The sequence below is a fragment of the Pleuronectes platessa genome, chromosome 23, assembly GCF_947347685.1.
Source record: "Pleuronectes platessa chromosome 23, fPlePla1.1, whole genome shotgun sequence".
NCBI lineage: Eukaryota > Metazoa > Chordata > Actinopteri > Pleuronectiformes > Pleuronectidae > Pleuronectes > Pleuronectes platessa.
Window position 1 is genome coordinate 11,663,593 of NC_070648.1, and position 27,012 is coordinate 11,690,604.

Consider the following 27,012-nt stretch of genomic DNA (forward strand, 5'->3'; position numbering starts at 1 on the left):
TTACTTAGTCAGCATTATTAATCAAGAGGTCTGTTTTTCTTGGAGAGCAAGGTGCTTAAGGCCTCTGTTTGCATCTTTCATAGTGGGTTACTCCTGGATGCCTTTGCTAAAAGACGGGAGGATGCAGTCATTAGAACTTCAGCTTCCTGTAGCTGCCACCCTGCCCACTGGATACCTGTGTCAGGACACCAGGAAGGTAGAACCATACCCACCCCAAGCCTTATTAAACTATGAAGTTATCTTCTGTACAACCAGAATCGTCTGACATTGATATCTTGAGTAGGGCTATAAAAAAAAAAACTGGAGCGCTCTCTGAAAGCTAATGAATTCCCCAGAGAGAATCTAACATGAACGATAAAATCTGATGCAGTAAAACAAGTGCTCCAGCATGTTCTGACTTTTGCTTCTTTGAAAAGTCCCAGCCAGATATCAAGTGGGTGGAAAACGCCAAGTCGCTGTTCAAAGTGAGGACCCAAGTAGCATCAACGATATATGCTCAGGTACAACATTGAATACTCCTTTTCTTTCATTCAAATGTAAAGTATGCATGAAGGCAGCTGGCGTCTGTGTGTGGATGACACTGATCCTGTTTCTCTCCAACAGGACCTGCATCTACACAAATTCTTCCAGCACTGCCAGCTGATGAGGACCACGTCAGAGGGCAACCAAGCAGAACTGATCAAATACTTGAAGGTGAGATGAGGAGGAGGGAACAGATTTACGTTTTCTTCGTCTTACCCAACGTTCAAAGAGTTTTAAAGTACACATTCTTCCTCGTTCCCTCAGTGCCTGCACGCGATGGAGACTCATGTCATCGTCAACTTCCTACCGACAGTGCTGATGCAGCTGTTTGAGGAGCTCACAGCAGCCAATAAAGAAGCCCACGAGATTGCTGTCAACTCTCTGCGGTCAGTTGCCCACTCGTGTAAAACGTGGGGTTGCGATCTATTTACTGCTGCTCACCATGTTCACAGTGAATCATTCTCCTGCTCTGTGCCTTCAGCGTGATCATACATATTGTCTCCCGGTGCCACGAGGAAGGACTGGAACACTACCTGCGCTCTTTTGTCAAGGTAACGTTCCGGCACAGACTCGCACATTTTGTCCTTGCATTTGACATATAGCCGCTTTCTGACATGCGCTGAACTGCAGTCAATCTCCTGAAATGATCCAGAGGGGCTTTGGAAATTCTCACGAATTTCACTGGCCAGCCCCCAGTACATATTCTGAGTTGGCCCATGTGAAAAAGAGGCAGGAGATCCTCCAGAGCAGTGGATCCCAAACTTTTTACAGTCACGTACCCCTTCAGACATTCAATCTCCAGCTACGTACCCCGCGCAGCACGTGCGATAGGAAACAAAAGATGTTGAGTTATGCAAAACCTAAATCAAATATTTCCCCTGCGTACCCCCTGAACCACTTTGCGTACCCCTGGGGGTACATGTACCCCAGTTTGGGAACCAATGCTCCAGAGGATTCACCATGAGTGACTGGGCGTGTTGATGACATTTCTAACATTGGACAGACACAAAACTGAAAGAAAAAAAAAGAATGCAAATATCTCATGATGAAAGAGTGGTGCCATACATTTAGAAGACATCAACTAAGATGTGAAGAAAGCTTATGGTGAGAAGGTCAGAGAATCTCCTCCCGCGTTCTTCATGTGCAAAAGGCACACTCAGGGGAAAAGTCTGTTCCCAATTGTGTTGACATTCTCCAGAGATCATGTCTGAAAACAACTTTAGAGAGAGAATTAGTGAAACTGACACCTTCCAGGTATTTTTTCTTTCAACTGCATCCTGTATGTATTGATTATTTATTTTTGTTCTGTCCTCAGTATGTGTTTGTGACCAACAACCCTGCCTCAGGAAACTCTGCGACCACACACGAGCTGCTCGCTACTGCTGTCACAGCCACCCTCAAGCAAACTGCGGATTTCAACACCAGCAATAAACTGCTCAAGGTGTGTGCCTCTGCATCAGGCTCCATCGCCCGATTAGTTGCAGTACCAACTCAGGACAGCAGATGGTACACTTGGCTATAAAAGGAGAAGAAACATGGAGCTGCTTGTACTGTATTTTCCAATCTTGACAAGTGGGATTTCTGTCAAATAGCTCATATTTTCCCCACCATCACCTTGGCTGTTTGCAGTAGATTTCAATTGATAGTGTTCTTTCTGAGGTAGGCTGCATATTCTCCAACACCCATGAGTTGAACTCTAATCCTCATTTATCCCCTTTCTGTAGTACTCGTGGTTCTTCTTTGAAACCATGGCCAAGTCCATGGCCCAGTATCTGCAAGAGGGTAACCGCATGAAGGTCAGCATCAATTGGTTTAAACATTTTTCTGTCTGTTTCTCACAGTTAAAATTGGGCAATGCATGTTTTTCAGGGCTAGATGTTGTGTGGACTTTTTGTACCAAATGTGGATGAAAGAAGTCAGCCGATATAAACAAACTGCACACAAGAAAGAACCGATAGTGACTCATTCAACCATTACCATATTTGACATGCTAATGTCAAAGTTCCTCTGAGTCAAATGCAACAATGCCAGATGTTGTGTGATGACTCTTACATTCCTCTGTAGACAAATTAAACTCTGACCTGCTGAGAGAAAATTAATATTTTCAAGTTTATCCACGTTTTCACCATGTTTTTCTTTTTTGGAAGATGATTACGTGCTCCATCATCAGTTATTTTCCCCCGCCCGCCTCTTTAGATGCCGAGGGCCCAGCGATTCCCTGACAGCTTCCACCAGGCGCTTCAGTCCCTCGTGCTGTCGGTCATGCCGCACATCACCATCCGCCACATGGAAATCCCAGAGGAAGCTCGCTGTATCAACCTGAGCCTGGCTGGTTTGATCAAGGTCCGAACTCCACATGCAAATTAAAGACTAGACCAAGTTCACCGAATTGCACAAGGCACATCCTCTTCATACACTTGTCCTGGAAATGGTTATATAGCAATTCATCAATAATACATAATTGCTATCTAATAATAATGAATTATTCATAAAACACTTAATAATTTGCTATTTTTATTCTAGCAAGAAATAAAAAGGGGAATTGGAGAAGAATTTACAAATGAAATCTTCAGTTATTTTTCTCTCTCTCATTCATTTAAAAATCTAATGAATAATCATAGAAATAGTCCAAATTACAAAACCACAAAAAGGTCAATAAATACAGCATTTAAGATACAATGATAAATTCAGAATCAAATAGTAAAAATAGAAAATGCAGTCTAAAAAGAAAAATAAACAACTGGAATTCCCAAATTGAATTTAGAATACAGATTTGAATCCGGCATTTGCAGTAAAGGGTAATTTCCTTTCACATGGGCGTTACAATTTCCCTTCTGCTTCTCCTTTTCCTGTTAGCTGTTCAATGTACTTAGTCAGTTTTTTGCAAACAAATGTTTTCATGTCTGTTTATTGTATGATTAGTAATTCAGTGATGAAATGCTTTATTGCTATTTCTCTGACGCGGGTGCTCCTCTGTACTCCCTGCCATAATTACCTCCGCCAAGGATTTTAATTGGCATTTGTTTGTTATTCAGCAGCATTACACGAAAACTGCTGGACGGATTAACATGAAACTTGGTGGAAGGTTGTGGTTTGGGTCAGGGAAGAACTCTGGTGTGATCAGGGGGCGAATCCAGTATATTAATTTCTGCACATTCGTTAACATTGCGAGAGTTTCCTTGTTTACTTAGAGAATAGTTTGTGGCTCTTTATTAAAATGCGAGTGTGTGAGATTTGGTGTAGATCCAAATAAAAATCTGGATCTAGTGAATATACATGTGGTTTCGTAATAGGCACCGTTTGGCCTTGGTGGATTTTTGCATTCTACAGAGTGACAGTACTTAATTGTTCTGCTTTTCATCTCTGCTCCAGAACACAGCAGCTCTATTGATACTATCTCAGATTTCAAAAATGTTCTTTTATTATTGGTTTACAGCTGCTTCGTACACATGTGAACCATGTGTGCTGACTGAGCTTGTTCTCTCCTCAGAGGTGCCTGACCTTCATGAACAGGGGCTTCGCCTTCGGCCTCATCAACCACTACATGCGCCATTTCAGTCTCAAAGATCCCAAGGTACGTGCCCTGACTCAGTGGCCCAGTGCACAACAGACGGTGGTCAAAATGTGCTTTAGGTGTGACTTGTAAAGCGATGGGGCAGCGCCATTAGAAAATGAAAAATGATAATAAATAAAATAAATGATCTTATTGGGTGCTTAGGTACGACATAGGTTTATATCAGTATGAAAATAAAATGCAATCCTCACATTAGCCAGATGAGTTCCTTGTGTCACTGCTTTTAGACATGCATGAGACTCTGGATAATATCCTGATAGTCTCCTGTGAGAACGCCGCAGGAGATGTTGAAGATGTTTCTAACAGGAGACAGAGGCCAAAAATGAAAATGACAAACTTTAAACAAGTGTCAAGTTGAAAGAGCGGTGCCACACACCGCGGGCCGACGCTGGTGTCGATGTGCTGTTAACAAAACACGTGATCCTGCAGAGGAATTAATGCATAACTTCCTGCCTCCTGCGTCAGCCCTCACCTGAACGCTCCGGAGAAAGTCCAGACCCAATTGCATTGACATTCTTAAGAGTTTGTCTGAAAACAGCGTGTGTCCTCATTGCGTTATTATTAATAGAAACTTATGCTTAAAATTCCTCAGCAGAGCATGAAAGATGGGGATACATGTGGCTTGCACTTGTCCATCTTTGAAGCTTGAGCAAAGTTCTGCATGCATCATTATATCATATTCCACCTGAAGCTTTTATTCAGTTTTGCATGACTCCAGCTGCAGCAATGTGGGGCGTCCCCCTACCGTATTGATGGTTGTGTTAAGTTACACAGGCAAATTTGACTAACAGATGAACCCATGAACCACACAACAGGTTTTGGTTTGACAAGCTCTGGATTGTATCTATTTAGAAATTAGACAGAAATGTGTGTGTGTGTGTGTGTGTGTGTGTGTGTGTGTGTGTGTGTGTGTGTGTGTGTGTGTGTGTGTGTGTGTGTGTGTGTGTGTGTGTGTGTGTGTGTGTGTGTGTGTGTGTGTGTGTGTGTGTGTGTGTGTGTGTGTGTGTGTGTGTGTGTGTGTGTGTGTGTGCGTGCGTGTGTGTGTGCACCTGTGGAAGAAATATCTCATGCACTTGTATTTGCAAAACAGGTGCTGACTGAAATGAAGTTTGACTTCCTGATGACAGTCTGCAACCACGAGCACTTCATCCCCCTCAACCTGCCCATGGCTTTCGGACGCACCAAGCTGCAGAGGGTCCAAGGTGAGACTCCTCTTACACCCGACGCGTACTAGCATCGCTCTCACGTGACCCCAGACCCCCTCACTGACCTTGTTCTGACCTGCGCCCACCACCACTAGTCCCGTCTATCACCCAGCTTGATTGTGGGCCCTTCGTGTTACAGGTTTATTATCAAGCAGGTGGTGAAAAACACACCTGACACGTGTCCCGACTCTGACCTGTACCCGCTCAACAAGTTTATCCAACATTCATTCCACAACCACAAGTGGCGAGCAAACGTTTGTGTTGTTGTGATAAATGCTGCATGTTTTAATAGTTTTACCCCTACTTTATTTATTTTCACGTCCTCCCCTTCCCTCTCTGTTTTTTGTTTTGTTTGTGTGTTTTTGCCTATGATCAGATTTTATTCCGTATGCGACGGAGCTTTTTGGCCCTGTAGGTAGGTGATGCTCACCGTACCATGTTTGATACCGTACGCAAACATCCTCGCACGTGACCGCTCCTTGTTCTGACATGCACTAACTCGCCATCCTGTCAGCCTCTCTGTTTCACAACAGCTTCAGAGCCACGCCAGCTCTAGGCAGAGGCCTTCATGTGCTTGAGCCTGTGTTTTGTAGATGGGAGGAGCTTGGCTGTTGTGGGAACGGACACTCTCAATGCTTGATAGTCTGTAATAGTAAACTCTAGGCAGGAAGCTGCATTTCTCTCTCTTTCTCTCTCTCTCTCTCTCTTTCTCTCTCTCTCTCTCTCTCTCTCTCTCTCTCTCTCTCTCTCTCTCTCTCTCTCTCTCACTGCTTGTGTTTTCTCTCTGAAAGGAGGTTACTCTAGGCTACGTCCTTATTTCAGTTCAAACCGACCTGTCTATGATTCCTCTTGAATTATTGCTCTTTCGTGATTTGCTGATACAAATGAAAGATTTCTGCATTACATAACACATCTATATGTGTATGCAATGTTTGGTGTGGAAACTCTATTGTCTGAATGAATGTCTTATGTGGGTTTGTGGGTATACTGCATACATATTGCAACTTGTTCTATTGAATGAACAACACATTAATATTCTTTTTAAGAGTTAATGATAATCCATGTTAAGTCTTGTGTATACGTAAGTAAACCATTGCATGTACATACCATATTTCACAAGACACATTGTGTTTATTAGATTACAGAATGAGGAGGTTTCTCCCAGCCCACACTGACCTATTGTATTTCCTGTTTGGCACGACATCAGAGCAGAGTCTGGAGTTCAGCCTGACAGAGGACTACTGCCGCAACCACTTCCTGGTGGGCCTGCTGCTGCGAGAAGTGGCCGAGGCCGTGCAGCAGGGCCCCCAGGTCAGACAACTGGCCGTGAGCGTTCTCAAGAACCTGCTCATCAAACATGCCATGGATGACCGCTACACGTTGAAGGTGAAGCGTCATGATGAGGCTAAGAATGGACGAGTAAAACGGAGAAATCCCACCGATCCTAAATGCTTTGTTTATTATTAAAAACTATTACAACATGACCAAAATGGATTTTAGTGCATTTATATACGAAATAAAACTCATGTAGTCGTCTCTTATGTTTCAGAACCAGCAGGCCCGGATATGTTTGCTCTACCTGCCGCTGTTTGAGCTGCTCTACCAGAACTTGAAGCAGTTGTCCGCCCAACCTTACACCTCAAGCCCTGGCCTTGGCCTCAATGTGAGTCCCTCTGCGACCCTGGACCACCACAGCGGGGTTATAGTGTGCCCTTTTGTTATCTGACTCCCTTCAACATCTATCAAGAATACGATTAAATCCTAGAAGTTGCTCTTCATCAGGTGAGGAGAAACCTTTGAGGTACAGAGGGACGTTGGATCATCTGGACATGAGAGACAGACGATTTTAGCTCCAAACGTTGTACCTTCCACAATTTATTGAAGAAGCAGATGACAGCATTGATACAGAATTGATAGTAGCAGTTTTTATTGCTTTGGACTCTGGACTCTGCAACTGCAAAGGTGGAAAAACTGTGCGTGTGTGTGTGTGTGGTTCCGGTATTCCACATGTTGTGGGGACCTAAATCTGTTTGCACAGTTTGTTTATGGAGACTTGTCTTCCTTATGCGTAGGTGTGTGTGGACTTGTTACCTCTTCATGGGGACAAAGAACAAATGAGGCTAATTGTAATTCCTGAAGTCCTGGTTATTGTTAGTGGTAAGGTGTGAATTGGGTAAGTTAAGGTTAGGGACAAGGTTTTTGGTTAAGCTGTCCACAATAAAGTCAATGCAAAGTCCTAGACAACTGCACAAACCTGTCTGTGTTATAATGCAAACTTCAAATGGTGTCTATCAGAAGGTGCAGCTGTTAAGTCTGTACCCATATAAACTGAATTTCATCCAATGAGATTTGAACTGAGCATTCTTCCAGCTGACTAACATCTAATGGTGTTCAGTATTTAACAGTTTACATCATAACAGCAACATACTTTTCAATTCCTCCATCTTGCGGTCGTTCCAGGGCTCCAGAGACGACCTTATATCCACCAATTCCACCGACAGCCGGAGAATCAGCACTGCGATTGAGAGAGACCACGGTCAGTTTAAAATGGCGGATACTGCACAATACATATTGTACCCGGCTTCTTCCTGTTTATACATCATCCATTATCCTCACTCACCGCAGAGACCTCTTTCTGCAGCAGATTTTATGCAAAATTAAAACTGTAACATAACAGGAGCACTCTGTCTGAAAGCAGATGTGTGCTCTGGATTCGTCACCACACATGCCACAGACTCTCCCTGAGGCTGCCTGGTCTCTGATGTTACAAACATTATGGTTTGTATAATATTTGCATTTAATGAGGTTATGGAAAGTGCAGTGGCCAAACATAATAAGAAGGTGCAACTGAAACTAATATTGTTATCTCTTCCAAATTTGAAATGAGCTCTGGTCACGCTCGACTTCTATTATGTGTGTAGTAGCTTCTCGCCAGTTAAGATGCTGATAACACTTTGCAGTTATTTTTCAGGAACATTCCTTTTATATTTTAACCATTTATTATGCTTATGAGAGAAGCAGCGTTTCCCCCAAATTTACGATTGTTACCGCCAACAAGTTTGTGAGGTCTATGTATATTTTATTGTGCTGCTTTCAGCTGATATAAATAACACTGCACTCTGTTGGGCTGCAGGTCTTCTGGCTCTGAACGGCCATGTTGTGAGGAGAGAGGACTCCAGGTGCTCTCTGTTTATGGACCCGGGGACACCAGACAGCATTGAGGTAAGAAAGTCTCACACTAGCAACAACCTTTAACAAGGTTAAACACTTCTTGTAACTGCAGCCCAGCACACATAGGACATGGACGCCATTATCCAAAGCAGAGTTGATGTGCTTTTTAATTAAAATGTAGATATATGAATGTTAGCATCAGAGGACACTTACCAAGGCCCAACAGCCCCTCAAATACCAATCAAACTGCACCAAACTTTAAACTCATAGACATCAGTTTCCTAAATATACCTGTAGATTCTGTATCTGTATTTAAATGTGTTGATCTTTGTCAACGCTTCAGAGACGCGGCTCCACCATGAGCAGCAGCCCAATGCCTCCTGTCGGCCGACTTGGACAGTACGAGATCCGAGGCCTCCTGCTCTCCTTCCTACACATCGTCAAGACCCTATCCGAGGGTCAGTAATACTCCCCACCCACGCTGCACAATCAGGACTAAACTGCAACTGTTTATTCCAAGTTGACTAGAGTGAGATATGTCAGGAGATAACAACATGCATCAGGAGTTTGTCGTTTTTTTTCCACAGACACGCTAATGGCCTACTGGAATAAAGTCAGCCCCCAGGACATCATGAACTATCTCAGTCTGCTAGAGTGAGTAGTGTTTTAAGGAAACTATTGTTAACCACACACTAGCCCGATTAAATAAAGTTATATGAGACTGAGGTTTTGTCATAAAATTCTTCAAGGTCACGCCAACACTCCTGGGCTGTTGTTTGAGAGAGTTATGATACTGACATCATCCGGACATAATAATGGTGGTTTACACTCTGAGTGCTGAAACAAAACCAAAAATATCTCCTGAAAAAGACAAGGCTCCAAAAACGGATACCATTCCTCAGACTCTGTAGTAATCCCACAATGTTTATTGTCCACAACATCCATTAACTGAAAACAAACGTAAACCAGAATAACACTTAGTAGAGTGCAATCCTCAGCAAAGGCCCAGTGGTGTCCTCAAATTCAATCAAGATGCATTAAATTCACAGACTCGGATATTAGTTCCCCTAATATGGCACATTTTTTTCAACAAGATCCAGGAATCCCTGCTTGTGAGGTTTGGTAAAAACGCCACAATGTCTCACAATTTTTCTTTGAATTATTCTTTATTGTTTCCATAAGAAATAAAGCAACATCAACCGAAGCAGGTAGGGTTTAGTGTACTTGAAAAACACAAAGTAAAATAAAGGATGAGTGGCATAATGCAAGTCGAAGTATTGCAAAAACAGACAAACTAACAAAAAACTTGTTTATATACATTCATACATACACACACATACGTAAGACGCATTTAGAAACAAGTGAACATAAAATATATATATATATACAACATCAATATAATGTATAAATGCCCCATTATCAAGGTATTTCTTCACCAAAAATTCTTGCCTGACTCATACCACACCCTAAATCCATTTGTGTAGGTATCAATCCACACTTCCCCTGCTCCGGCTAATGCTTGTACTTTCTGTGCAGGACATGTCTGGTTCAGTTTCGTTACATTGGAAAAAGAAACATTGGCAGGTAAGTCTAGAAAGCCGACAGCACATCTCTCTTTCCTGTCGTACATGGTTATCAATGAAAAACTGTAAACCCTATTAAACTCGATTAAGCTCAAAAGAAGCATTATTCTAAGTTGATGGATCTCATAGAAATCTTGGCGTTGTTGGGTTAATCATTACATCTCCCCAGTTTCTGGAGGAAGGACATTGTATGTTAGGTTAATGTCTCATAAATTATGAGTGTGTATTTCATGTTAATAATTAATATAACTTGATATCTGCAGCCGGGGGTTATTAAGTGTATTAAGTGTTCCTTTCTGGAAAAAAAAAAAAATGCACTCTGCGTTTCTGTGGTCTGTTTTTTATGTAGGAGTCAGGAAGTGTGTGTGTCGAAGCTATTCTCCTCGGACAGGAAGTCTCAGACAATGCCGGCCATGCGCTGCAATCGAGCCAGTCTCATGCAGACGAAGATGCACCAGTTCGGCACCATGGAAGCCTCCCTCACTCTCAATATAGGTAAGCACAAGCACAAGTTATAAGAAAATTCCTTTTTTATGTTGCTTACATGTGCATGTACATGTTCATGCACATGTAAGCAAAAACTAATTTCTGCATTGACAAAGTTAGAAAATTCAATATTTCTATTTCAAATCTTAAAGGCAAAACTTGACCTTCTGGGTTTATTTTCAGAAAAGTATTTTGTCTTTTTTAATTTATAGATTTTTACAAGAAACCTGATCGTGGAAGAAATCAAACGATTAACTTTCAAAGCATTGTTTAAATTTGGTGCAACTTGGACATACGATAACATTGAATATACAGGCGACCAGTGCACTGTAGCGGCAGCTCTGACTCGTGAGTGTGAAATATGAAAGGCATTTGGACAAACTGCAAAGGCATCATAATCCAATTCAAAAAAATAAGCAGCTAGAGGAAACTAAGAGTTATTTAAAGAATCTAAAATAAAAAAAATGTACGGTCGAAGAGTAGAAACGTTTTGTGGAAGGGCGACAGTTTCCAAACCACTTTGTCCACAAGTGGTTTTTAATTCATCCAGGACCAAACACAATGTCAAAGACTTGTTTCAACATTCAATGAGGTTTGAAGCTGACAGCTGGATTTTGGGAGACTAGATGAAGAGATGGCGACTCGAGTCTCTATTCCAAAGTTATTCTCGCATAGCAAGACTCAGGCCTTGGGAGATCTGTAGAAAGGAAATGTTGTAAGGCCCGGAACAAATACACCTCTACAGAGGGACAGCACCTGTTTGGAGATCATTGGAAATTTGCCAGAAATGCAGGTCCTGGTTGTCGTTTCTGTAGGAGTGGCTGCCTCGGGCACTCCTGGAATTATAACGCTTGATGGCTCTCTGAGCGTGTTGTAATAGATAATTGACAGTGTTAATGCAAAAGTACCATCCTTAATTACAAAGTTAAACACTGTCCAATACATTCAGCCTTCAACTTGTTTGAAATGATATTTACTTTGCTGCAGAAACACGACTGTATTGTAACTGTAGCTCTCCAAGTAAACAAAGAAAACAAATACTACCATGGCGTTTACTTTCAGGAGCTTGCCTGGTGTTCAAGAGTGTTGCATTTTTTTCTGTCTCGTAATGTGAAACGGCAAAAGCATCACATGTTCATGAGGGGAAATTTGACGGGTGCAAGAGGTTCTGGATTTGCATAACTGAGTCATTAACTTGTCCAGTACATACACAAAACATGAGTGTTGTCGACAAGGAAGTGAGTGATGTATATTTGCAATTATTGAAAGCAGGATTTGTTTGTTTGTGTGTGTGTGTGTGTGTGTGTGTGTGTGTGTGTGTGCGCATTATTGCAGGGACGGGACCATCGGAAGCAGATATCCACCATCATGCTGTGCTAGAGGGCAACATCTCCACTGAGGTCTGCCTGAGTGTCCTGGATGTCCTGGCTCTCTTTACACAGTGCTTCAAGGTGAATACACACAGACAAACACACACACACACACACACACACACACACACACACACACACACACACACACACACACACACACACACACACACACACACACATACACACAGTGAGGTCTGAGATATTCAAGTGATTGGGAAAGTTGTTTCTGAGTGTCGGAGCTCACTTACTCAAATGTGACTAAAATCTTGTATAAATAAAGCCATGTTGTTATTGAAATAACAACATGGCTAACTTAGTCCACTCATGATTTCAGATTTAAAATCTGTCTGATGGCTGACAGACGCAGCTTGTTTACAATCAGCGTGGTAATAAAGATTGCTGGGACTATTTAGCCTTTTTACAATAACACGCTCTGGCCAGGTCTTCACTCATTCATTACACATAATGTTAAACAGACCTGGAACCCGAGGTGGACCCAACTGATTGTGTAAAACCCAGTTCAAACCTGTACAAGTCCCAGGTTCAGCTTAGGGTCCTACGGTTCTGGTGGACCAGTAATGGCCTAGTTAGTGTGTGTGTGTATTTTAGAGCATAGGACAAGATGGTGAATGTCCCTTGTATGTTATACTAGTATTTAGGCATGAAGTGTGTACAGGGAAGAATGTAACACAATGTGTCTGAATAATAAAATATGTGTTTGTGTATGTGTCAGACCCAGCTACTGGACAGCGAAGGGCACAACCCCCTGACGAAGAAAGTGTTTGACATTTACCTGACCTTCCTCAAAGTTGGCCAGTCAGACGCTGCCCTCAGACACGTGTTTGCAGCGCTAAGAGCTTTCATTAACAAGGTAGAAAAGTGGTGTTGTTTGACAAACTTACAACATTTCCACCTGCATGCTGTCACACATGTTCTCCCACATGTTTTCTTTTCTTTCTCACTCTCTGAAAAACATCCAAAACACAGAAAAATGGAGGAAGCGTAAATTAAACATTTGTTTTCCTGTGATTGTTGACTTCGCGACTGCCTGCTTTTTATGTTCACACGTTGAATCATTACTCTTAATCATACAGTATTTTTTGTTTTATTTATACCTTCATTGAGGAAGTAGACGCAAGCTCCAACAAGTCTAGATCTCAGACTATCCAGGGAACAAAAACTTTCCAAGGGCCGGGCCACGCATTTCCTTTTGCTCCACTCTGAGAAGAAATCTACTGTTTGTTCGATGAATCATAGGATAGCAGCAGAGCACACTCTGTTCTGGCATGTCTTTTTTTTCCCTCTTACAGTAAGAGAGTGAGACACTGGCTTCGGTCACAGCACTGACAGTAAACAAATCTCTGTAGTAAAGAGCTCGACTGCTGCCAAATGTAAAACAATGTTGTTCATTGAGGTGCCAGGCAGAATATAAAAAACAAGTTCCCCAAAGTTTTTTGTTTTAAAAGTCTACAGCTAAATATGACTTAATCATACTAAATTTAGATTTAGTATGATTTAGTATGATCAATCTCAATTTTCACAGAGGCCCCAGGGACTAAACAAAAAAGCGGCTCAGATAGTCATTTTGAAATGGCTGTTGTTTTCTGTTACAGAGATGAAAAGCAAAACTAGTCTGTCATCCAGCAGTCTCCTTTTAAAAACACATTTTAAATAATTTGATCCAGATTTTTATTTGGATGTGCGTCAAATGCTATGCACTGTTAGATATCAGTCCAATTGGTTGGTTTTGTTAATTAAGACCATGAATGATTCTAAGAAATAAATGAGGAGGATGAAAAACTGCAATATTAAAGAAAGTGAAAGAGAAACCCTAAATCCACACCACAATAGTTTTTCTTCTTTCCTGACCCATAATGCACCTGTACCCTGTTTACACAAGACTGTAAAATATAAAGCCCAAATTAAACATTTAATTCTCAAAGTCCATAAGTACAAATAATAGATTGAGGGTACATTTTTTATTCGGGTCACATTTTCTGGCTCACGGGTATTCTCCTGCTTAGCACACTAACCTGTTGTCTTGTTCAGTTCCCATCAGTGCTGTTCAAGGGCCGCGTGACGCTGTGCGAGGCGCTGTGCTGCGAGGTGCTCAAGTGCTGCGTCTCCAAATTGGGGTCCCTGCGGGCCGAGGCGTCTGCCCTGCTCTACCTGCTGATGAGAAACAACTACGAGTACACAAAGAGGAAGACCTTCCTGCGCACACACCTGCAGGTAAAGTGGTGAAACACAGTCCACTCTCCAGGTTGTCCATGATCTCTTCTGCAGCCCGATGTTCACCTTTGAACTTTGGCATACAAACACACACACACACACACACCTGAGTACTTACGTGACTTTTATAACAGAGGTGCAGAATGAAAAGAGGCTTTCGACACAGTTCTAAACACAGCTGGCCTGCTGAGTTTAAGAATTTCGGGCTCCTCTAAATACTCAGGACTAGAATGCTGCCCAAGTTTCCTGTGTGGCTCACTGGACTCATTTATGCTTCTCCTCTCTCTTCACCCCTGCACTCGATCCATCATCCCATTTGCTCCTTTCCTCTGCAGATTATCATCGCAGTAAGCCAGTTGATCTCCGACGTGGCGCTGACTGGCAGTTCGCGCTTCCAGGAGTCTCTCTCCATCATCAACAACTTTGCAAACAGTGACAAGGCCATGAAGGTATTTCACAAGGAAATGAGTCTTCAAGAGACAGCTGTGAATCTATATAATCTACCCTCCCCTGGATACGAACTCTGCTACTGATTTGAGATTAAACTGTTGTTGTTGTAAACATGAGGCGAAGGGGACGCCACCTAGAGTCCTGGACATTTTTCGGATTAGATTACTGATAATATGACATGCGTTTGGATTATCTGATTCCTCAGAACTGCCTTGAGACCAAAACTACAGGAATGATTATCACCAACTGATTTACATTGTCACCTCTAGCTATGCATGATGCGAGGAGAAAGATGTTTCTGTACCATTTTAATTCTAATAAATGTATTTGTTATTTATTAATTATTACTAATGATGTAATACAAATACAAAATCAAAGTGAGCAGTGAAAATAATAGAACATCTTTCCAAAGTAATGGCAAAGAAAAAGGATTTAAAGGAAACTAAATATTTTCACATATTTGTGTGTGCTCGTCTGTGCGTGACCCAGTCCACAGCGTTCCCCTCGGAAGTGAAGGGTCTCACCAAGCGGATCCGTACGGTGCTGATGGCCACGGCCCAGATGAGGGAGCACGAGAGGGACCCGGAGATGCTGCTGGACCTCCAGTACAGTCTGGCCCGGTCTTACGCCAGCACCCCCGAACTGAGGCGGACGTGGCTGGACAGCATGGCCCGAGCACATCTCAAGAACGGAGATCTCTCTGAGGTATCAGGACATTTATAAATATCTGTTTACGTCATCTGTTCATATGTTTAACTATCAGTCTCCTCTTCTTTAAATGTTTGTTTTCGAGTCTTCCATCCTTCAGTCCCACTCTTTTGAACATGAGATCTCAATTACATGAATGGATAAAATAGAGCCATACAATAAACAAACTTCTAGTAATGTTAAATAAAAAAAGTTTTAGTTTTTAGTTTTTAAGAAAATTCAAAGAAATTGCTTTTTTAAACTGAGAATTTGACACAGTTTTCATTTTATTTTTATGATGCTGCAGCAAGAGTTTACTTTCAGCTACTTGGAAGTAAACATTCCCTTCAGTTTCAGTGTAAACAAGAGGATGACAATGTTTATGTCATTATCCTAAGATAGTTATACTCCTACTACTACGCTTTATTTTGATTGTTTAACAATGTCATTCAAAGGGGGACTGTTTTTGCTCTTCTTTGTAGAGAGGTCAAAGGTCGAGGTTGAGGCAGGGCTGGAAACCGGATGGTCCACTCCTATTATACTGTTAGCCGGAGTTCAAGTCCATTTATCTATTTAATCCGTTTTTAATGCGAGGCTAAGAGCACTTTCCACAAACAGGAAATACATGATGACAGAGAACGAAAGCCAGCTCACATAGCCTGAAACAATTTAGGTTCTTTCTTGTTTCCACTTCAATTTAATATATTTTTGTTTTGTATTATGTTTTATTCTATAAAAAACTTGATTAAACATATCTTTTAGCCCCACAGATAATAAGTGTTTTCATCGAAAATGGAGACACGGTTAGATTGTGTATCAGTAAAGAATAAAAGAAACAACTTCATGTGTAAAAACAGGTCAATTAATTATTTTCTACTTGGCAGCTCTCAGGTCTTACTTGTACTTGTTGTTGCTACACGTGTGGTAAGCTGCTAGTTAAATGTAGGGTGCGACTGCTAGATGTGGTTTTACAGTTGAGTCACGCACAGTAAATACTTTGGCAGTGTCACACTTATTGCTATATTTGCTTTAGAAACTTTCACTAAATTCGGTCGGTTGATTTTCTTTACAGGCGGCTATGTGCTACGTTCATGTGGCCGCACTAGTTGCAGAATACCTGTACAGGAAAAGTAAGTCCCCTCACCCAACACATACATACACACACACACACAGAAAGCTTTAGCTCTATTTATGTCCACTCATACTGTATTTAAGCACCAAGCGGTGTGTATAGTATTAATAAAGGTCACTGGTTGAGCCATTAAAGCAGAATACAGAGGAATGAGTTAAGGAAAGGCTTTGCCGAAGGGTTTAAGTAACTTTTTGGGTGTGTGATGCAATCAGCCACACAATGCAGCAGCTTTCATCACAACGCAAACACTTAGTCAGATTTACTAGAGTTACTTCCCTTTCCTAGATGGAGCACGCAAAAACTCCAGAGACTGATACCGAAAGAGAGCCACACAATTGTTTTTTTTACAAATGATCATTTTCATCTAATGCAAAACATGCTGCTAATTAAGCAAATGTGACAAAGATATTAATTACCATATGTGCCCCTAACGGTTGTTCATTAAACAACAATCTCTCAAAAACTTGTTTGCCATCCAGACCACAGACGGCAGCAGATACAGTATATACGCAGTGCATCTGCGTTCACACATTTATAATCCTCTTCCTCATGACTCCTCCCGGCATAATATCACACCTTCAGCTGTGTAGACCCTCGACTCTGGAACCCTCTCCCAATCGCCATCTGTGACATTGACTTTCTCCCCACGTTCAAATCCCGCCTCAAAACCCACCTTTTTAGATATACTCGTTCTGTTTGACCATGCTATGTAGGAAGTCTTAGTTTGACTATTGTTGATTTTATAGCTATTTCATTAGCCTATTTAATTTGACTGTTTAATCGGGTTCCTGATTTTGCTTAAATCTGGATACTTGTTTGTTTATTGGGCATCACAAACCATCCAAGCCAGCGTTATATTTCAGCTTTCTCTGTAACACTTGTTTTACAAAACGTTTCTCTTCTCTTATCACAGAATCACATTTGGTCTGAGCTTCATGAATTGGCATTGATTTTTTCAGAACCAGTTGCTGAGCCACTGCTCTTGTTGTGACCTCAAAATTTACAGTGAAATATAATCATTTTCCTTTTCACATCTAAATATTTGCTCTTCTGCCGTTCGCTCGTCAGAGTTGTTCCCCAGCGGTCTTGCCTCTTTTAAGAGGATCACCGTAAATATCGAAGAGGAAGCCGCCATGAAGGAAGACACAGGAATGCAAGACGTTTATTACACGGAGGTACACATTTTCTTTTTTGCATAAGACATTCTAAAGTGGAGTGAAGTTCTTAGATCACTTTTTGCTAATTTCTTAATACGATGGTCACTCCACGTTTTGCATCTTTCAGGAAGTCTTGGTGGAACACCTGGAGGTCTGCGTGGAGGCGCTGTGGAAAGCCGAACGCTACGAGCTGATCACGCACATCGCCAAACTTATAATCCCCGTTTATGAGAAGCGTCACGAGTACGAGGTACCGTGGCAATGTCCCAACAATCACACAGGCGTCACACACAAACATGCACCTGATGTTTCACGCCTGTCTTTGTAAAAGGATTCATCAACATCCTCGCACCTATTGGCGTCAAGTAATCATAATAAAAAAGTAGTCAAGTGCTTTTGTTTTGTTTTGTACTGACAGGATTGTCAAGGTGCTGATTTCATGCCCTATGATTCAGCCGCTTGCGCATCACCAACACAGAGATCTTATAAAACAGAGTATATGGTGTCTCTTTCTCACCTGTTGGGAATGCAGCAGTGGCTTCATTCCATCCATCAACAGCTTCCTCTCCCTCCTTCTCTTGTTCATGATCTCTCTGTTCACACTGCCAGTCTGTCACAGGGCTTGTAGACAGGCAGGTACATTCACATTCTTATCAGAAGTGTTAATTATTATTATTATTCTCACACCTAAACACACACACCAGTACCTTACCAACAACAAGACGGACCAGTGTGAAACTCCCATGAAGGTGTTAACTCCCTGTGACAGCTTGAAGTCTCTGTATCTTGATTTGCGTGCATTTTTCTCTAATGTTAAAGGTCCAACAATTAAGCTGTACATGTAGGTGTCACAGTGTCAGATATTTTACCTGGTCACTTGGATATGAACACAGATTTTTTTTTTAATTTGATTGTATTTTAACATAGTTTGTTGGGATGCCACCCGGGCCAAATCTGATCCCATGTCTCCTCTTCACCAGAAACTAAGCCGACTGTACGACACTCTGCACAGAGCCTACAACAAGATCATGGAGGTGATACAATCACGCCGCAGGCTGCTTGGGACATACTTCAGAGTGGCTTTTTATGGACAGGTGAGGCCATCAGGCACCTTAAAGGGCTCTATCGATATAAACATCCATCCATCCATCCAATTTTACAGGAAGTCATGTTTAAAGAGTTTTAAACATTTGCTCTACAGTTAAAGTAATTTATTTGAAGCATTTAAAATGCCAAGAAAATCTTCAAAATTGTGGAAAACTTAGTTGCTGGTCTTGCAGAGGTTAAAGTCTAAGGACCAAGAAACTCCCACGTGTCAAGTTAAGTTCCAGATATTTCTCACACAGGACACGTTGTATGTGTTGTATTGTAAGCCTCCCGCTTCACTTCCAAGCTGTGTGCGGCACGGGGGAGAATACACCATTCCTTTCCTATGGCAAAACAAATTGCTGTATGGCTTTGTGTGGAGTTGAACTTTGGTGAACTTTGATATTTGCCTTGCATTTGCATGTGTGACCGTTCCCTCATACTTCCCGTTTTTATAAGTAATGAATAACAAGAGGAGAATTGGTCCATTGATCCAATCAAAGCGGGCAGGTAACTGGCGCAGAAACAATTCAAATGTTTTCGGAAGAGGCTGCCGGTGAGGCTACACTGTTTGTTAAAATGGAAAATTTTAGACTGTTAATATGATAGTGTGTATAATTATTGTATTAAACAAAATATACATTATGCACAGTTGATGATTTTGGTTACACTTGGCAAGTTCTTTAAGTTATAAGTATATTTTAAAACAAAGCGTTATGTGTAAAGAAAAAAGATAATCCCAAATCCAACAGCAACAGAAGCAAGTCGGATTCGTTGTTGTTGTATCAGACTTTCTCCTGATCCAAGTGGATTATTTATGTCTTGCATTCCCTCCACTTGGATGGTCCCTACTGTTATTCATAACTCAAACCAGATGTGTATTTCTCACAGGGCTTCTTCGAGGAAGAGGATGGGAAGGAATACATATACAAAGAGCCCAAACTCACTGGCCTGTCAGAAATCTCTCAGCGGCTGCTATCGCTCTACGGGGAAAAGTTTGGACCAGAAAACGTCAAGATAATCCAGGACTCCAACAAGGTGCGGTAGATACATAGAGAATGGTCACTTGGAATAAAGACTTCAAAGAAACGGTCAGAAATGAAAATATGTCATTTGGCATTGCAGCCCTGCTCTTGTGTGAATTGAGAATCTGCTGCTGTTGAACCAGGTGCAGGTCCTGGGCAGTTCCTCAGAATGCTTTGACTTCTTGTTCTTTTATGAGTGGAGGGATGCTAGTTCCAGTAAGACCCATTTTTACTTTATCTATTGGACCGGGTCTGAGTTTCCTCTTCAGAGGACTCATCAGATGATTAATCAGCCTTCTTCATTCAGGAGAGCTGGGTTCCAAGACACACCCTCAACTCCAGCTTGATCCTGTGGAACACATTCTAGGTCATCAGCATTAGAGATTTCAGACTCTGAATCCAGACCATAAATTTCGATCCTGTTCTTGTAGCATCTTTATGAGCATTTCAGCCGTAAATCTGAATGATTGCGACCAGCGTACCATCCCTCTTGAAAAAGATAATACAAAGCACTAGAACATTTACAACTGCACATAAATCAGTCTATTTAGTATATACTGTTCTATTTCGAGCTTTATTTGGTGTTGATCTAGCTATCGTAGATAACAGCTAGTTAGTATGACATAGTTCTCTTTCTCACTAGTAATGGATTGTAAAATAATACTTACGTGCATCAGATTTGCAAAAGCAGCTGTGTGAAATGGATGTCAGGCGCACTGTATTCACTACCTCATTTTTGATCCATGTTTAAAAAGTGATGTGGAAATAAAAAATGTTTTATGTTTGTTCATAAAGTAAGATAAGGATGAATACAAATATTGGTTTGTGGTAGTCAAACAAGATAACTAATGGATACCTGGAACAATAAATTCTAAATTACATTTATTTCAAAAATATAGCAAAGACTGAGTTGGGTCACTTTTGACCCCTTGTGTATCAAAGGGTTAATAAAGCCTAGAGAATGGATTTTGGATGACTTTTTCATTACTCACTTTCAACAAGTCTGATTTAAGCCTCACCAATCTTAAACACCCTTTTTGTATTTCTACCAGGCCATTAGTTAGATCAAAAGTGTTAACATATATTTATCCATATTTTTTTCCATTCCTTGAAATATAAAATTTCTTTAATTCAATTTTTTTTATCCTATTTCTCATGTTTTGTAATATCTTCTAACACCTTATATGCTTTTGTCATGTCTGATTTCCACACCTTTTTGAAAATCAATTTGACCGGACCTGCGTTGTGTTAACGGTGTGCTTGCCCCACAGGTGAATCCCAAAGACCTGGACCACAAGTTTGCTTACGTCCAGGTGACGTTTGTCAAGCCGCACTTTGAGGAGAAGGAGGCGCCAGAGAAGAAAACGGACTTCGAGAAATGCCACAACATCAGCCGCTTCGTGTTCGAGTCGCCGTACACGCTGTCGGGCAAGAAGCACGGCGGCGTGGAGGAGCAGTGCAAGAGGAGGATCGTACTCACAAGTGCGTGAGATGCGCTCGCAAGCAATCCCCTCTGTTGTAGTGTTAGAAGCCTATTGATTGGGAAAGGGATGTGATACAGTGATGAGACAGTGTTGGGTTCTAAAACTCCTAGTATTTAACATCACAAATACAGACAGTACCTCATACTCGAAAATACACAACATTTATCAGCTTTTAAATTTTCAAATGCATTTTTCATTGTTGAGTTGTAATAGGTTTTTTTTTTTCGCTCTGCACATTCATTGCTTTGTACACGCAAGCAAGGCTGTGACTACTTGACTGGGAGTTTACATCAAAACAATTGTCAGTGGAATTTTTATCACCACCACCTGGTACATACAGTAGTGGTTAACCAAGAGAGACAGTCCTCAGCCTCTCAGACTGAGTCAGAGTGGAAAAACTACGGAACAGATAAAACAACGGAGGCTTTGGTTAATTTCTCAGCCTGTTTACAGTGGCCTGAATCGTCATTGAAAGACGACCTTATACTCTGGAAGTGTGTGCATGACCTTGTCTGTTTTGCCTTCCCTCTCGTCTCTACAGCCGCCAACGCCTTCCCGTACGTGAAGAAGCGTGTGGAGGTGTTAAGAGAGAACCACGTGGAGCTCAAGCCGGTGGATGTGGCCATCGATGAGATGAAGGCGCGAACGGCCGAGCTGATCAAGCTCTGCTCCAGCCAGGAAGTCGACATGATCCAGCTGCAGCTCAAACTGCAGGGCTGCGTTTCAGTGCAGGTATGAGTTATGAAGGAAAATAATTCAAACATGCTGATTGATACTATGCACCAAATAAGAATGCTCAACATTTTGGTTTGTTGCAGGTGAATGCAGGTCCTATGGCCTATGCCAGAGCCTTCCTTGATGACAGTAAAATCAATCAGTCTGGTGGTACCAAGAAAGTAAAAGACCTCAAGGACATTTTCAGGTACCCTTCTTCTCATTACCATTATTCTGTGTCTAGCAGTTTTCAAGATCATCCTCCTATCTCGTTTCCTTTAAGTTTGTTATCAAGTGAATTGGACTTCATTTTGAATACTTGCAGACGCTTCCTGGAGGCTTGCAGCCTGGCTCTGGACATCAACGAGCGTCTGATTAAAGAGGATCAGTTCGAGTACCACGAGGGCCTGAAGGGCAACTTCAAGGAAATGGTGAAAGAGCTGTCGGACATCATCCATGAACAGGTAAACTTATTTTTCTTCACTCCAAAAGCCCACACTCAAACAAATGCATTTAGAGACTTGTTTTGTACCTTTTTCGGCGTCTTGAGTAAGATTATTTTAACATCCTGGTATTGTGTTGCTCAACAATCTATGACAATAATTGTTGAGAAATTAAGCGGCTGCGTATTCCATTCATTGGTTGTGCCACATACAAATATTAAATACATGTTTTGTAACATTGACCTTGCAAAAAGGTTTTGGTTTTATGTGTCTTGAGTTTTCTGTCAGACAGTTGACACATTGCTCACTGGATTAAAAGAAAGGACATTGTGGAAATTAGGCAGCAGCGTGAAAGCTTTAACTCTGGAGAGAAGAAAAGAAAAACAAAACTACCTACATAGCTTGATCCTGCGAGATCACATGAATATATGACCACACGAATAAAACCTGTTTTTAAACATCTTCCTGGAAACTATTACTACGTTGTACCCATTATGACCCTGTCGTCACAGTGCTGTGGTTTATTTTCATAAATACAAATGATCTGAATGGGTTGGAAGGGCAAATCACATTACACCGAGCTGTTACCACTGGATTAACCCTGCTGTTTATGTTATGAACTTACTGATACTTCTTGATGCATATTGTTTTAACACTGGTCCTGATCAGACCTGCACATGCACCATACACCATACAGCGGTGTTGATTTAGCATTGATACATTTTCTGCTGGAACATGTCCTGCTCCGAGAATTGGCAGAATCGAGCTGATTCTACCAAGGCAGAGTTGAAGATGGAGCTTAGCTGTTGTGTGGCAAGGTTTTAGGAGAAGTTGGTGGTGTGCACCGACGCAGCAGCTTTCCTCTCCTCTGAACAATGTTTAACTATGTGCCATTTCTGTTGCGTCTTATTTAATATTTATATCGTATGTGCCACTCAAGTAGACATGCTGGATTTCCTTGTCCTGCTGTGCAACGACAACGGCATTTAATTTTATTCTGTTTAGCGTGTACATGGCCTACTTGACTTTAGCTGCTGCTAGTCACCTAACTATTGCCAAACAAGTCTGTGCAGTTTTTTTCTGTCTGAGTCATGGCTGTATTGCTGTAACACATTGTGGAGGTGTTATTTTAGTCGAGCTGTTCTCATTCCATTAAACTAACTGGTCTGACTTCTTCTTTCCAATATGCTGACCTTTAGCTTTAAGGGGGAAAAAAACAGGTAATGTGATAATTAAGTGTGTTGAAGCTCAAGTATGTCATTCTGTTCTTTCTTATTATTTAAGTTATTAATTAATGCCCCTTCTTAGTTAAAAGCGAGGGTTGGCAAAACTGGAAAAAGTTAGAAAGGACAGGCCATAACCGATCCACTCCGTCCCCTCCCATCTGAGTTTTGGTCAAAGCTACGTCCCCAAAACACATGAACGTGCACTACCTGACCATAGCTACAAGCCGATTTGATCCATAACCTCTGGCTGTCGTCATCTTGGCTGAGGGCTCCAGTCATGCATGGGCAGGGTGCAAGCAGGCAGGTTAATTAATGACAGAAGGGAACGCCAGCTCATTTGATTCCTTCTGATAAAATGAAAGGTCGTGTTTATTACATACCTGCAAGGGCCACAGACGCAGACTTGTCTTATGTATTGATTAATGGCTATTGGGACACTAAGAGGAAAGAAGTACTGCAGAAACCCTACCGTGAATTACTTCCTTATACTGTATGTTTCAGCAATTAGTTATCAGATATATTTTTGTTATGATGGCCTGCTGTGTTTGTTAATACAGTTTTAATGATGTGTCCTTAAAGGGACAGTCAATCCTTTGTGTAGAAGTGAGTGTAAACATGGTGGGGCAGGGTTTTTTTGTGAAGGGCGCAGAGGTTTTATTTAGTATTCAAACATTCAAACAAGAAAAAGTATAGACAAAATCTGTATATTTAGGAAAAACAAAAGCAATAAAACAAACAAATTGTAAAAATAAATAAAGTGTCTGACCCTAAAATGAGTATACATCGAAAGAGGTCCCTCTCTACAGAGGCCCCCATGTTTTTTTAAAGTAGCCCAGACTGGACGAACTAAACATCTTATGAGTTTTTACGACAGCTGAAGGCTACCACAGGTCCTCTTTCATGTTTGGAAGGGGAGGGTGATGTGAGGGGGATTCAGCTGCAACATTTAACTTCATCACTAGACGTCACTGAATTCTACAAACTGAACCTTTAAGTCCAAATAAAACCTTTAGAGTCAATCCTGAACTTGTTCGGTAGCCCATGAGGAGCAGACAATACTGATACGTGAAAATGTGGAAAAGAAATACCCTCCAAATGTATTTATATGGCATCAAGCTGCAACAAAGATCATAATGATAATATAAAAATGTTTTTGTAATTAACAGCTTTGTTTTAGGTTTTTCATCACATAACATTTTTTTGTCACTGTCGAGCTTGTGTTAAACCTCATAGTGTCACATCCCATAATCCTATCAACTAGTGCAACATTTTGCTGATTTGACTGCGTGTGTGTGTTTGTCCTGTAGGTTGAGGTTAAGGTCGTAGTTTGTTTAGGTAAAGGTTAGTTAAAAGTTAAGGTTAGGTTTAGGTTTGTGTGTGTGTGTGTGTGTGTGTGTGTGTGTGTGTGGGACCTTTGTCTTTGTGCATAACTGACCCTCATCCTGTTGATGTCCTGCTCTGACCCCAGATCTACCAGGAGGACATGATGCGCTCACTGTTACAAAACTCTCGTCACGTGTTTTGTGCCATCAGCGGGACGTCAACTGACCTGGGCTGACTTCTGAACTCATCCACCTCCGCACCCCATCGCCCCCTGCCGCCTCTCGCCCCCATGTATTTTATATCCTCTCAGTTCTCCTTCAAATGGACCTGGATGTGCAGTCGATGGTATGAGAGGGCAAAGACAAAAAATACTGCAGCAGTGTTTCTAAGAATGTAACGCAGCAGCTCCAACTAATGGTCGGCATGTCAGGTTGCGGTGTTGTGCAGTCATGCTAGGTAGCATCGCACTTTTTTCTTTCGCCTTGGCGACAAACCGCAGGATCAAATGTTTTCATTCCAGAGAGATGTTTTATTACAACCTTTTTTCAGTCCTCCCTCTGCGATGTTTCCCTTTAGAGCTATGCAGGACACAGCGCTCTCCACAGTGAGTTGTATTCACTCCTTGTTTAGATTACAGCGGTGTCTTCCCCCAGTGTGTTACCAAACAGGATGATCAGTATCGAAGCTTGACTGGTTGTGCTGTAACATGCATCCAAATCAGCCAGGCAAAGGGTGAGCCTTTACAGCCTTGTGCTGCATGCCCAGCAGATTGTGATTACCACCTGTCACGTTTGTGGAGCCAAAGTTATAAACCCCAGTTTGTTTGACAGAGGACAGACCTCAGGGTTTTTTAAATGTGTAATAAAGCTGCTCTTAAGATTTGCAGTTTAAAAGTAGCTTCATCACATTGTATATATAAAAAATCTATAGGCAATAATCATACTGTCCTAGATATATAAAGAATTTTGTCAAACCAGGCAAGAAGATGATAGAATTCTATCAGTGCTTCGCAACTGTCATCACAACAGTATTCTCAGAGAGTTCAGAAATTGCAATTTGAGGACAGGACACACCGATCTCAGCAGCTGTATGATAATATTTACTTCAGGACAGAAAGAGACGGCTTCCTCTCAGCTGGGAGTACATCCAGTGCCTTTGTGCTCTGCCTTTAATCGAAATAAATAAAGACCACAACTTGCTGGTTATTCACGGTATTTCACAAGTGCTACACTGAAATTAGCAGATTGAATGAATAATATTTAAGTACATGTACATAATTAGCTGTAAATTGAATTCTGTATCCATGTATGCTTGTACGTACTGTATGTAATTATATTTGTATCATTTTGGACTCCTGTTTGGTCCAAAGTCTGTCCTAGCAGAGATTTTTTTCTTTTCATTTTTACTGCATTGCACTCACAAGTGCTGCTGCCTGTCAGACCTACTTTGTAAAGCGTCTTTTTTTTCCAATAAAAACTTGGTAAAGCAATTGAGCCTGGGGACAGTGTTTATCCGGTAGCTCTGCAGAGGATGCCAAGTCGTTATGGACTTAACTCTTTAACTTTGGATTAAACGTGTTAGACATCTCTGCTGCTCCAGCTGCCGAAGACGGTTGTGCAACATGATTGAAAGCTGCAGGAGAGCCACTGAAATGGATGCTGTAATAACCCTAACAAACGAAACTGTTTCACACGTCACGTTACCCCGCTGGTGTTTTATTGGGGGTGTGGAGTTCAGGAGCTGAGTCATCGTCTTCTACACCAAAACCGAAGCTATGATTTCTTGTCTTGTCTGTACTTGTCGTGTTGAAACAGGATGAGGGCCCAAAAAACAGAGTTTGCCTTTGACACATGAAAAATGCTTCAGGATTATGTTCAAATCAGAAGCATTTAACAGAGACAGGAAAACAATGGGGTCGCTCAAAGGACAAGGCAAATATAAAGATTGATCTAGCCATTTTATGAATCAAAATTGGATCATTCAAATGAAGATCGATTTGAGTTAACCCAGCCCCGCTCTCTACACGTGATTATAAATGTTGATCCTTTTCTGGTGCTATAAGAGGCTTCTAGAATGGTGATGTCTCCCAATGACCTGGTGACATCATCACATGCCTATGACCTTGGCCCTTTTTTGCTT

At 41.5% G+C, this 27,012-nt stretch overlaps 1 protein-coding gene across 4 annotated transcripts in view; it reads left to right on the top strand.

The window, feature by feature from the left end:
- dock11 (dedicator of cytokinesis 11) overlaps positions 1-26,362 on the top strand; it is a 58,260-nt gene extending 31,898 nt beyond the window's left edge. For 3 of the 4 annotated variants that reach the window (XM_053416494.1, XM_053416498.1, XM_053416496.1), the window contains exons 21-54: positions 84-196; positions 417-500; positions 604-693; positions 787-908; positions 1,004-1,073; positions 1,838-1,963; positions 2,247-2,318; positions 2,719-2,865; positions 4,013-4,096; positions 5,187-5,298; positions 5,678-5,716; positions 6,509-6,687; positions 6,851-6,964; positions 7,762-7,837; positions 8,435-8,523; positions 8,816-8,930; positions 9,060-9,126; positions 10,009-10,056; positions 10,405-10,550; positions 11,877-11,992; positions 12,648-12,785; positions 13,964-14,146; positions 14,482-14,595; positions 15,086-15,301; positions 16,356-16,413; positions 17,484-17,590; positions 17,700-17,822; positions 18,553-18,666; positions 19,550-19,696; positions 20,955-21,165; positions 21,709-21,899; positions 21,986-22,089; positions 22,207-22,345; positions 25,019-26,362. In XM_053416494.1, the coding sequence (XP_053272469.1) occupies positions 84-196; positions 417-500; positions 604-693; positions 787-908; positions 1,004-1,073; positions 1,838-1,963; positions 2,247-2,318; positions 2,719-2,865; positions 4,013-4,096; positions 5,187-5,298; positions 5,678-5,716; positions 6,509-6,687; positions 6,851-6,964; positions 7,762-7,837; positions 8,435-8,523; positions 8,816-8,930; positions 9,060-9,126; positions 10,009-10,056; positions 10,405-10,550; positions 11,877-11,992; positions 12,648-12,785; positions 13,964-14,146; positions 14,482-14,595; positions 15,086-15,301; positions 16,356-16,413; positions 17,484-17,590; positions 17,700-17,822; positions 18,553-18,666; positions 19,550-19,696; positions 20,955-21,165; positions 21,709-21,899; positions 21,986-22,089; positions 22,207-22,345; positions 25,019-25,108 (3,944 nt within the window). In that variant the 3' untranslated portion in view covers positions 25,109-26,362. The remainder of the gene's footprint in view (positions 1-83; positions 197-416; positions 501-603; positions 694-786; positions 909-1,003; positions 1,074-1,837; positions 1,964-2,246; positions 2,319-2,718; positions 2,866-4,012; positions 4,097-5,186; positions 5,299-5,677; positions 5,717-6,508; positions 6,688-6,850; positions 6,965-7,761; positions 7,838-8,434; positions 8,524-8,815; positions 8,931-9,059; positions 9,127-10,008; positions 10,057-10,404; positions 10,551-11,876; positions 11,993-12,647; positions 12,786-13,963; positions 14,147-14,481; positions 14,596-15,085; positions 15,302-16,355; positions 16,414-17,483; positions 17,591-17,699; positions 17,823-18,552; positions 18,667-19,549; positions 19,697-20,954; positions 21,166-21,708; positions 21,900-21,985; positions 22,090-22,206; positions 22,346-25,018) is intronic. The other variant, XM_053416495.1, reaches the window with a different exon arrangement.
- Positions 26,363-27,012: the final 650 nt, after the last annotated feature.